At 41.9% G+C, this 12,561-nt stretch overlaps 1 protein-coding gene across 3 annotated transcripts in view; it reads right to left on the bottom strand.

Moving 5' to 3' along the window:
- Positions 1–3,110: 3,110 nt before the first annotated feature.
- Positions 3,111–12,561, bottom strand: part of ebf2 (EBF transcription factor 2) — a 38,649-nt gene continuing 29,198 nt past the window's right edge. For all 3 annotated transcript variants that reach the window (XM_056247367.1, XM_056247369.1, XM_056247368.1), the window contains 3 exons: positions 6,350–6,520; positions 6,059–6,226; positions 3,111–3,752 (listed from right to left, as the gene is read on the bottom strand). In XM_056247367.1, the coding sequence (XP_056103342.1) occupies positions 3,721–3,752; positions 6,059–6,226; positions 6,350–6,520 (371 nt within the window). In that variant the 3' untranslated portion in view covers positions 3,111–3,720. The remainder of the gene's footprint in view (positions 3,753–6,058; positions 6,227–6,349; positions 6,521–12,561) is intronic.

The following is a 12,561-nucleotide window of genomic DNA, read 5'->3' as shown; positions in this document are numbered from 1 at the left end:
TATAGATATTTGTGTGGAACACCCTTCCTCTAATTAAGATTGTGTTCTTTTATGAAACGATGTTGCATACCATGTAAATTTACAAAATAATTAGGCAAGTTAATTTAATTGTTTTTTTCTACTTAAAATGTAAAAAAAGAAATGTTCGTAAAATATCTAAATGTGAAACATTCCATCAGAGGCAAACAGAATAAAGAAGCAATTGATTGACAAGTGTACGCGCAGCTAAAGGCATGATATCACACACACAAACATAAACAGAGGCAGCAGGTGCTCCTACTTGGGCTTTAATTACATGATCTCTGATTCATCTAATTGATATGCTAATGCGGATGTAATTAATGCATGAGAGAGAACATCCGCAACCCCTATTAATTAATGAATAATCATCATATATGGCTTTGCATATTTAATCACACATACATTTAAACTATAGCAGGTTTTGTTTTTATTGATGGAATCCTCTACAATATTTTCAGTAATATATATATATATATATATATATATATATATATATATATATATATATATATATATATATATATATATATATATATATATGGAAAACATGAATGACAGATATTACATAAGCATGAGCCTTTGATGTCCAGAAGACATACTTTTTTTTTTCTTTTTTTTTGCTAGTCCTAGGCAGCTATTTTTAGACTTCTTATCATTTCAAATGTGGCTATTGAGCCTATAACCACCCAAACGAGACCAACAATCACTTTCAAACTGCCATCTTCCTCTTCTGTCACGCATAGGCTGTGAATGGTGAATTAAACATATAGCTAATGATATTACATGACATCAAGCATGCTTTTACATCAGTGCCATAGACTGAACGCTGCTTTACAGCTCAGGGTGATTGATGACCCAACTGACTCCAACACAATTAGCTAGTGGACTCCCCCCATTGCTGGGTATTGTGTGCTGTCCATCTGTCAGATTTGTTTAATTTGTCATTCGACCAGCAACCGTCTCAGCATAATTAAGACATTCACCTAAATTGAACTCTTTAAATCGTCTCATATTTCAGATATCTGACATTGTGCACTATTTATGTTTTCCCCAAAATCATTTAATTTTTTTTGTATCCTATAGTTAGATATGTTGTATTCAGACGTAATTCCTAGCTTTGTGTGTGTGTGTGTGTGTGTGTGTGTGTGTGTGTGTGTGTGTGTGTGTGTGTGTGTGTGCGCGCGCGTGCGATCTTCTCTAGTTTACATTTTGTTGACAGCAGTTAGGCTATATTGCATGTTGTAGGTTATGGTTGTGTTATATTTTTCTTTTGTTTCGGATTTTGACAGTTATTACACATTAACTGCTATATGGTAGGCCTAATTATTTTTTTAATTGTGTAGGCTACTAGTCGCACCTTATTTTTTTTATTCGAAAGCTAAACTATTTGCGCCACAACCAGTGTGTTATAATAATTAAAACAATACATTCAAATAATATGGTAAGAATTTGAAATACTAGTTTGCAATATCAAGCAGCATAACAAGCTGTTTTGTAGTTAAACATAGGCAACCTGGAAGCAGATGACAGCGGAAGCAGTTCAATTTACAAACGGCTGTGAAAAATAAGGTGGATAGTAGATAAAAGACGGAATGAGAAAACTGAGATAGGCCTACTCTCTTAAGAAAATGATCATTAGTTAAATCCTATATCATACTTTTAGAATTCACACTATTCTCTTGATATTTGATCATGATGGCGACCAGTTTTTTCAGTAATAGGTCGTCTACATATAGGCCTATAGCATGTAAAAAATAAAATAAAAACCGTTTTAGCATAGGCTATTATAAATGATTGGTTTCTTGATGTCACAAGTTCAGACAGTCTTTGGAAGCATGCGAGTATATAACATATCTTGTCCGAATTAAGTGCATGCACAACAAATCTATGTGAAAGTGGACATGTGGCTTAAATGTACTGAATGCATGTGTGCGTGAGAGAGACGTTCAGTTATGTTTGGAGAAACACACAAGGGACTCTTTCTGTGTATTCCATCTGCCATTGACACCCAGGGGACTCAGAGAGGAGGCGTGAATCTGGAAGAGTTATAATGTACCTCAAAAAGGATTTGTCAAAATGTAGCAAACGGCCTTGAGCTAAAAAACAAAACAAAAAAAAGCTTTATCCTCCAAATCCATGGCCCAAACCTTTACCCCCATTTAACCCTCTTTGTCCAAAAAAATCTGCAGCTCAGTATCACAGCAGAGCTTAACGAATGCATACATGCATTTTACATATTATGTATTTATGCAGGTTGTTGGCCATGAATTACTGAGATTAACTCAACATATCCTGTGAGGAAAGGGCAGAATGGCTGTATTTATTCAAATCGCCATTTTTACTCACTGTTGATGAGAATGAAAAAAAAAAACACATTACAAATGTACTTTTTGCATCTCAAATAATTGGATCATATTCACTGTTTGGTGACTATTTTCTTTTATCAAAACAGATGTCTGTGTGCTGTAAATACATTCGGGTAGAATATGTTAAGCGCACATATCAATTTGTTCATTGCACTAATTAAACAGATGTTCTTTTCATGCATAACATTAATTTGGTGGTCAAAACGATCCTGTTTACCAATGCTAATGACAAAACTCACTGAGGAAGAATGGGGGAAAAGAGAAGAGCAGAACTGTATCAGTTCTATAGGCAGCAACATAAAATTATTTTAAAAAAAAATTCTGTTACCTTCACCTGATAACACAGATTAATATGTCTATTTAAAAAAAAAATATATCCATAAATTACAACCCTGCATTTGGTTTGTTTGGAATAACATAAAAATTGAAAAATAAAAATCTTTAATGATTACTAAAAGGAATAAATAGAAAGGAATGACTGGTCATGTGGAAGAGAAATAATGCCATGAGTAAATCTGTTATTTTAGTGCATGTCAGAAATATTTTGAAAGGGATACAAATGTGAAAACATGTTTATAAATAAGTTGGAAAAGAATTAAAATATCTATATATTTAACAACAAAACTTTTACATGTAAAAATCTACAGTCACTATTTTAATATCAATAGCAATATGACAACCTATAAAAAATGTTTACAGAAAAACAAATACATTTAGATAACAATACCAAATAATAGCAAATACAATCATGGTTCCTTATATTAGTACTTAACCTAAAAAATATAACTTATATAGTTTTTGTCATTAAATAAGTCAATATATGAGGTAATCAGTTCATAAACCTAAACCTAAATAAACACTTTCTGTTTCTCTAAATGAAAATCCTGATAAATATATATACTTTTAAAAACACAATTTCAGTTTAGGGATGTGTATCTATCAGTATATTAAAAAAAGACTGAGTTTTGACACAATTGACACCCCATACTGGCATCTACTGCGGTGAAAGTCTATTGACCGGTGTGTCTGATGAGAGCACACGGCTAAAAATTGTGTAACAGTCTCAAGTCTCATGTTCTCAAATTATAGCTCTTTTGGCATTTTGTGGCTGGAAGAACCTTTAAGTAACACCATCCCTTCACAATCAGAGGCAAAGCGTGTGCATAGAGTGGATATCTCTCAAGAAGGTTCCCAAAAGTGTTTTAAATATGTCCTTGTTGTCTTTACTTCTTCATGACAGCTGTTGTTCAGTGTGGCTTGAAGGAGACAACATTGGTGTCAGTCCAGTTCTGGCCACTGGCTGTAAAGCGTAGGACTGGAAGAGACTCGTCCTCTACATCGGAGGAACCACGAGGCCTGTCATTGCTTAAAAAAAAAAAAAAAAAAGTTATTCCATATGGCAGTAACATGCAGCTAAATCAAATAGATGATACGCTATGCCTGCACAGTTCCTGTACACTGGTAGCAAGAAATAAGTTACTTTTGACAGATAGCATTTTAACTTATATATGACATTTGCATTACACATTGCATATGTATTTAGGAGTTTCCCTACAGATGTAAAATGTATGGGAGGAGAGTATTTAAATGAGTCACGAACGCTGATTTACTAAGGTTTGCGCTCGTCAATTTACTGGTATTTGTGCCATTATTGACCGCCCAAAAAAGCATGTCTTAAACCAGACGCTAATTTGCGCTGCTCTCGGTGGATTGAGTTGGTCATTGTGGAAATGATCCGGCTGTGTCTGTGTTCTTTAATTTGCGTCATTAGTAGATCATGTGCAGGACTTTCCACTCCCATTGGCGCTACTTTGGAATAGCGCTCTCACGCTAATTTTGCCTTGTTTAGTAAATCTGGCCCTAAACCTTGTAACTCCATTGGCTCCTCAAACCTCATAACTCCTCCCGCCTCTATAGTGAATGAAGAGGCGCACACATTTTGGTGGAGCATCTCTGCTTGTTTGCAATGCAAAGGAAAACAAAAGAACTGGTTGTTTGAATATGTACAGCATTTTCTTTACTCAAGAAACACAATATATATATAAAGTCTAATGTTCTATGTATTTGAGGCACGGAGAAGAGTGTCTAAGTCTAGGATTTGTCGTTGAGTCATAGCCAATACTGTCTTAAATAGCCTGTGCGTAGCAGCTTCATCTTTTATAACATGAGGTTTTGGCCAAATGACAGAAAAAACTGGGCGCCCATATAGCTACAATAAACTTCATAACCTTAAAAATTACACGTCATTCGCTGCAGGTCAAAACCTTTGTTACTTCATTTGAGCTTGATTTTGGTAAAGTGTTAATGTATCATAATGTAATAAAGTGCAATATAATGACACATGCAAGTATATGATCATATATAAAGCCACAATATCAACTTTGATAACACAAGTGTTTGTTTTAAAATAAATAATCAATTTCCTGAAAAGTAGCAGTGTTGGTCATACAAGGTTTCCAACCGAGGTTTGAGGTGACCAAAAATATATTTAGCTTATGTCACAATATGAAGAAACTCTGGCCCTGGTTTCCTTTCAACCTTTCATTGATCAGTTCTTAAAAGAGCCATTATTTGCTTAGAGTGAAGAACATTTTAATAACCTTTTTCCCGCATAAATAATCTTTTGTGCAATGAAAAGGTTCAATGAATGTTAAAGTCTCCTCATGGAACCATTGATGCCAATAGGGCCCTTCGCAGCAGAGGAACGTTTTCATAGTTCATATAACTGTTGGCGGAAGTATACACTTCTTGGCGTGTTAACACCGCAGGAACTGGGAACAAAATTTCTCCTTTTGGAGGGACTAAATTAACTCATACTTCAGAGTAGGGTACAGAGTAGAACCTTTATTTTTAAGAGTGTACCTTGGGGGGGAAAAAAACATTTAAAGGGATACTCCACTTTTTTTGGAAATAGGCTCATTTTACAACTCCCCCAGAGTTAAACTGTTGAGTTTTACCGTTTTTGAATCCATTCAGCCGATCTCCGGTTCTTGCGGTACCACTTTTAGCATAGCTTAGCATACATCATTGAAGTGGACAAGACCATTAGCATTTCTAAAAAAAAAATGACCAAAGAGTTTAGATATTTTTCCTATTTAAAACTTGACTCTTCTGTAGTTACATCGTGCACTAAGACCGACGGAAAATGTAAAGTTGCGATTTTCTAGGCTTATATGGGTAGGAACTATAGGCTACCTTCCGTCAACACAACGGAACTATTTTCAGGCGCTGCGCCATATCATTACGCCTGCTGCTCTCATGGTACGGCAGTAAAGTTTCTTGATTATTACGCAGGAATGAGAGTATAGTTCCTAGCCATATCAGCCTAGAAAATTGCAACTTTACATTTTCCGTCGGTCTTAGTGCACGATGTAACTACAGAAGAGTCAAGTTTTAAATAGGAAAAATATCTAAACTCTTTGGTCATTTTTTTTTTTAGAAATGCTAATGGTCTTGTCCACTTCAATGATGTATGCTAAGCTATGCTAAAAGTGGTACCGCCAGAACCGGAGATCGGCTGAATGGATTCAAAAACGGTAAAACTCAACAGTTTAACTCTGGGGGAGTTGTAAAATGAGCCTATTTCCAAAAAAAGTGGAATATCCCTTTAAAAGCTAAAACTTAAAAAGCAGATCTGTTCATTTGGTTTCATAGCTGTAGTTACAGTATACCTCTAAAGCTGGAGCCTCCTGAAGTTTGGCAAACGGGTGACGGTGAACCCTGCGGTCTCAGGACTGGAGCAAAGGCACTTTTTTGTTTGGTAGAGGATGGGAAAGATGAGAAGGGCAAGAGGGAGGATGAGGAACTGGAGCCTGGTACAGTGGGGCTAGATGGCATTACTGGAAAAAAAGGTGCTTCAATTATACCAACATTTTATCTGACGGTCTAAAATCACTGTATTTCTAGCAGGAGGATTATTAAAAATGATTAAAAAGAAGGTGAAAAGGGAAACTGAAACTCACTAGCATAAGGAGAGCTGTTTGGGGAGGCACTGTTAAAGCCAGGTGACCCTGAAACACCCAGACTGCTCATGGGCACTGCCCCGTAACTCATGCCCCCGTTAGACCCATAACCTGACTGCTGAGGGGTCGATGCTGATGGGTAGCCACGTGGAGACAAACTGCGACTGTATCCTTGAATAAAAGAGAGAGAAATCACAATTCTTTACTCAATTAATCAACAAAACAATAATCAAGCTCTTACAAAATGCTTTTAAACCTCTGGTGCGCTTTTACATTTTTTTATATTTTACTTCATCAGAATGGTACGAAACTTGGTAAAGATTCTATTTGAACACACACACACACACACACACACACAAACAGACATGACTCGAAAAGGTTAAATGGGCCTGAAAAAAAAAAGTCACACTTGTATTATTTGTGGTCACTTTGTAAATGAATGGGAAACTAATTTCATCTAGTGGAAATGTTTGGTACTGCTCATAAACAAATTCTTATTGAATTTTTTGAGATATTAACCACAGATTTGGAACACAATCTTGTTTAGATTTATGGCTTTGATTTTCTCGGTGTGTTTAAAAGAAAAACATGATTTGGAAAATATATACTTCATGTAAACAATGTAAATAGCATTTATGTGCATTTTTCATAACAATAAACTTTAACTTTGATACAAATTAAATTCACTTAAAAAAACAACAACTTCTGCCCCCTTGGTAAATATGACCAAAGATGGCTGTAAAAAATGAATCTGCATTGTTAATCTTTTTGATATTTTATTAAAAAAATTGCAAAAATCTAACCTTTCATTGAAGTAAAAGAATTGAAAGTGAGGGGAAAATCACATTATGAAATAAATGTTTTTCTCCAAAACACGTTGGGAACAATTATTTGCCCCGTTTTATTAAATACTTTTTGCAACCTCCTTTTTCCAAGATTGACCATGGAACTTTTGAAAAGTAACTGACACGACTGGAACTTTGAACGGGACGGGTTCTATCAGATGAAACAAAACAAAAAACACTTTTTTGCAGCAAACACTTAATATGGGTTTGGTACACACAGGGTGTCACGGTATACAAATCCATTTGCTTCCTTCTCGTCTCGTGTTATTGTTGTTGCATGAAAGCACGTGTGTGGTGGGCGTGAGTGAGTGTGTGTCATTCCTTGATCCGCTCCAGCTGATCATCATCTCATCACCAGCTGCAGCCGATCTCATTCACTATTTATGCTCACAGTGTTCTCATCTCCATTGTCAGATCGCTGTTGGATGTGTCCGTGTTCCAGTCTTGTGTTCCTGAGTCTCTCGTCGTGTGTACCTGTGGATTTCGTCTTGTTCGTGGATTATCGTCGGTTGGGGATTATCACCGCTTGTGGATCGTTTCTCATCTGTCTTCACTGCACCACTTGGGATTCACCACGCTGACCATCGACGTCCCTGTGTCATCCTCCACGCCCGTGTCTTTCTGTTTGGACTTCCACTGAATAAAGAGTTATTCCCTGCTATTGCTTCCTGTTATTCGTTAAGTCATGACAGAACGATCTGACGCAACCATGGAAGCAGCGGGTACGTCAACATTTAGTTTGGAGGACTTTGTGCAACATAGTATGAGAAGAATGGATTCGCAGGAGAAGAATCTGAATGACGCGGGTCGTGCGGTTCAAACTTTGGTGACACAGGTGTCCGAGCTGACCCAGCAGATTCTACTTCTTCGAGCTCCCGCTGCGCCGCCCACACCAGCCGTTCCCCCCATTCCACCTGAGATCCCAGCGCACAGCGAACCACGCCTACCTGTTCCAGAGAGCTACGCGGGTGAGTCTGCATACTGTAGAGCATTCCTGACCAGATGTGCCATGCATTTTGCTCTACAGCCCAGAACATTTCAAAATGAGCAGGCGAAAGTGGCGTTTGTGTTGACTCTACTGACCGGTAAAGCAGCGCTGTGGGGGACGGCGGTGTGGGAAAATCAAGATCCCTGCTGTGCCTCGTTCCCGGCACTCTCCGCGGAGATGAGACGGGTATTCGATCGTGCCTTCGCGGGGAGAGAGGCCGCTAGGGTGCTGGCCGACTTCCGTCAAGGTGAGAGGTCGGTCTCGGATTTTTCGATCGAGTTCCGAACCCTGGCGGCCGAATGTCAGTGGAACGAGGAGGCGCAGTGGGACATGTTCCTGCATGGGTTGGCTGACCGTGTCCAGAGGGAGATCTACACCCTGGACCTGCCAACATCTCTCAACGGCCTCATCGAACTGGCTCTACGGGTGGACGCTCGGCTGGCTAGGGTCGGGAGCAGAGCTTTGTCCACCCGTTCTACAGGAGGAGTCGAGGAACAACGGTCCAGCGGCAGGGACACGGTCAGCCCAGTCTTCGATCACGAACCCATGCAGGTGGGTCGAGCTCGGCTTTCCAGGGAGGAGAAGGAAAGGCGGAGATCCCAGGGCCTTTGCCTATACTGTGGAGGCACGGGACACTTCGCTTACAACTGCCCGGTAAAAGGCCAAGCCCGATAGTAAGCATGAGGCTACTATCGGGTGGGATCTCTGCCAAGAAGACCTCATCCACATCTACTCTCCTTCCTGTAAGACTGAGATGGTCAGCTCACCAGCACGATTGTCGAGCACTTTTGGATTCTGGGGCTGAAGGTAACTTCATGGACAGCACTTTTGCACACAGATTTCAGATTCCCCTCAAACCACTCACACAAAGGATTGATGTTCACGCACTCAACGGCCAAGAACTCCCCACCATTTCTTTTATCACGGAAAACATTACCCTCATCACTTCAGGCAATCACTCCGAGACTATTAGTTTTTACATTCTGGATTCACCCCTGGCACCCATTGTTCTTGGACATCCCTGGCTCATCCATCACAACCCCCGAGTGGACTGGCAACATAAAACTATACTGGAGTGGAGCAAGGAATGTCATAAGTCTTGTCTCGTGTCTGCTTGTCCGTCTGTGCCTGTTTGTGTGTTTCAGGAGGAGGTAGGGGATTTGTCTAACGTGCCCGAGGAGTACCACGATCTGAAGGAAGTGTTCAGTAAGTCTCGTGCTGCTTCTCTTCCTCCTCATCGTCCCTATGACTGTGCCATAGATTTAATGCCAGGTAAGTCTCCGCCTAAAGGCAAGCTATACTCACTTTCTGTTCCTGAAAGGGAGGCTATGGAGAAATATATTTCTGATTCTCTGGCAACCAAGTTCATCCGCCCTTCCTCTTCTCCAGCGGGGGCGGGGTTCTTTTTTGTGGGGAAGAAGGACGGGTCTCTGCGACCTTGTATTGATTACCGGGGGTTGAATAACATCACGGTAAAGAATACTTATCCTTTGCCGTTGATGTCTTCAGCTTTCGAGAGGTTGCAGGGAGCGTCCGTCTTCACGAAATTGGACTTGCGTAACGCTTATCATTTGGTTCGCATCAGGGAGGGGGATGAGTGGAAGACTGCTTTTAACACCCCCAGGGGGCACTTTGAATATTTGGTCATGCCTTTTGGGCTGTCCAACGCTCCAGCAGTCTTCCAGGCACTGGTCAATGACGTGTTACGAGACATGATAGATCAGTTCATATATGTTTACCTGGATGACATATTGATATTTTCCTCGTCTCTCCAGGAACATATGCAACACGTCCGACGAGTGCTTCAGAGGTTGTTAGAGAATGGGCTTTTTGTCAAGGCGGAGAAATGCGATTTTCATGCACAGTCTGTTCCTTTCTTAGGATACATCATCTCGTCTGAGGGAATGCGTGTGGACCCTGAGAAGGTTAAGGCTGTGGTAGAATGGCCAAGTCCAGATTCCCGTAAGGCCCTACAGAGGTTTCTGGGGTTCGCCAATTTCTATCGACGTTTCATTCGTAATTTCAGCCAGCTAGCCGCACCTCTGACTGCCTTGACCTCCCCCAGCACTCCGTTCAGGTGGTCAGATACAGCCGAGGCTGTATTTGCCAAACTCAAGAGCCGCTTTGTTTCAGCTCCCATCCTCGTTGCCCCTGACTATTCACGGCAGTTCGTGGTGGAGGTCGATGCGTCAGAGGTGGGGGTAGGAGCAGTCCTGTCCCAGCGTTCTCCCACAGACGACAGGATGCATCCTTGCGCGTTTTTTTCCCATCGGTTATCCTCAGCTGAACGCAATTACGACATTGGTAACAGGGAGTTGTTGGCAGTCAAGTTAGCGTTGGAGGAATGGCGTCATTGGTTAGAGGGCTCTGGGGTACCCTTTAAAGTCTGGACTGATCACAAGAATTTAGAATACATCAGAACTGCCAAAAGATTGAACTCCAGGCAGGCTCGGTGGGCACTTTTTTTCGGACGTTTTGATTTTTCTCTCTCGTACCGCCCGGGGTCTAAGAACATCAAACCCGACTCTTTATCTCGCATTTTTGATCCTTCCGAACGCCCGTCTACTCCCGAGTGCATTTTACCGGAGAGTCTATTTGTCTCCACACTCGTATGGGAGGTCGAATCGAAGGTCAAGACGGCCTTAGAAGGGGTAACGCCTCCGCCCGGTTGCCCACCGAATCGCTTATTCGTGCCGGAGGGATTAAGGTCTGACGTCATTCAGTGGGGTCATTGCTCCAACGTGGCTTGTCATCCAGGAGTTTATCGTACTAAGTTTCTAGTCAAGCAACGATTCTGGTGGCCACTCATGGCTCGTGACATTCACAGTTTTGTTTTGGCTTGTTCGGTTTGTGCCACTGGTAAAACTTCCAATCGACCCCCAGATGGGCTCCTTCAACCGCTGCCAGTTCCTTCGAGACCCTGGTCCCATATCGCTCTCGATTTTATCACCGCCCTCCCACCCTCCCAGGGTAACACAGTCGTTTTGACCGTGGTGGACCGGTTCTCGAAGGCGGCTCATTTCATTCCCTTACCCAAATTACCCTCAGCTAAGGAGACAGCGTTGACAGTCATTGACCACGTCTTTCGTTTACATGGCCTCCCGATGGACGTGGTCTCTGACAGAGGACCCCAGTTTGTGTCCAAATTTTGGCAAGAATTTTGTAAATTACTGGGGGCGACGGTTAGTTTATCCTCAGGGTTTCATCCCCAGAGCAATGGTCAAACCGAGAGAGCCAACCAAGATCTGGAAAGGGTGTTGCGATGTTTAGTTTCCAAGAATCCTTCCTCATGGAGCCAGCAACTTTCCATGGTGGAGTACGCCCACAACACGTTACCAGTGTCGGCCACGGGCCTATCTCCGTTTGAATGTAGTTTAGGTTACCAGCCACCTATTTTTCCCAGTCTGGAATCCGAAGTCGCGGTTCCCTCCGCACACGCCTTAATCCAGAGGTGTCACCGCACTTGGACTAGAGCCCGTGAGACTTTACTCCAAGTGGGGGCGCGCACCAAGGCGAGGGCCGATCGCCACCGGTCTAAGCCTCCCATATACGTCGTCGGTCAAAAAGTGTGGCTTTCTACTAAGAACATTCCTCTCCGTTCCGTCTCTAATAAGCTTGCTCCCAAATTTATTGGCCCATTCTCTGTCACCAAGATCATTAGTTCGGTGGCAGTCCGCCTTAGTTTACCTCCAGCGTACAGGAGGGTACACCCCGTTTTTCACGTTTCCAAAATTAAGCCTGTGTTTCGTTCACACATTAATCCGCCAGTCCCGGTTCCCCCCCCCGCCGCGTCTCGTAAATGGGGATACCACCTATTCGGTTAATCGTATTTTGGATTCGAGGCGGAGGGGACGCGGATTTCAGTACTTGGTGGACTGGGAAGGTTACGGTCCGGAGGAGAGAAGTTGGGTACCTGCTAGAGACATTCTGGATCACTCTCTGATCGATGATTACAATCGACAGGTAAGGAGTTCTGAGAACGTCAGGAGGCGTTCTTAGGAGAAGGGGTACTGTCACGGTATACAAATCCATTTGCTTCCTTCTCGTCTCGTGTTATTGTTGTTGCATGAAAGCACGTGTGTGGTGGGCGTGAGTGAGTGTGTGTCATTCCTTGATCCGCTCCAGCTGATCATCATCTCATCACCAGCTGCAGCCGATCTCATTCACTATTTATGCTCACAGTGTTCTCATCTCCATTGTCAGATCGCTGTTGGATGTGTCCGTGTTCCAGTCTTGTGTTCCTGAGTCTCTCGTCGTGTGTACCTGTGGATTTCGTCTTGTTCGTGGATTATCGTCGGTTGGGGATCGTTTCTCATCTGTCTTCACTGCACCACTTGGGATTCACCACGCTGACCATCGACGTCCCTGTGTCATCCTCC

This window comes from Rhinichthys klamathensis, unplaced genomic scaffold, assembly GCF_029890125.1.
Source record: "Rhinichthys klamathensis goyatoka isolate OS25496 unplaced genomic scaffold, OSU_Roscu_1.1 h1tg000046l_1, whole genome shotgun sequence".
NCBI classification, from domain to species: Eukaryota; Metazoa; Chordata; class Actinopteri; order Cypriniformes; family Leuciscidae; genus Rhinichthys; species Rhinichthys klamathensis.
Note: the sequence above shows the minus strand (reverse complement) of the source record. Positions and strands in the feature narration are given on the sequence as shown.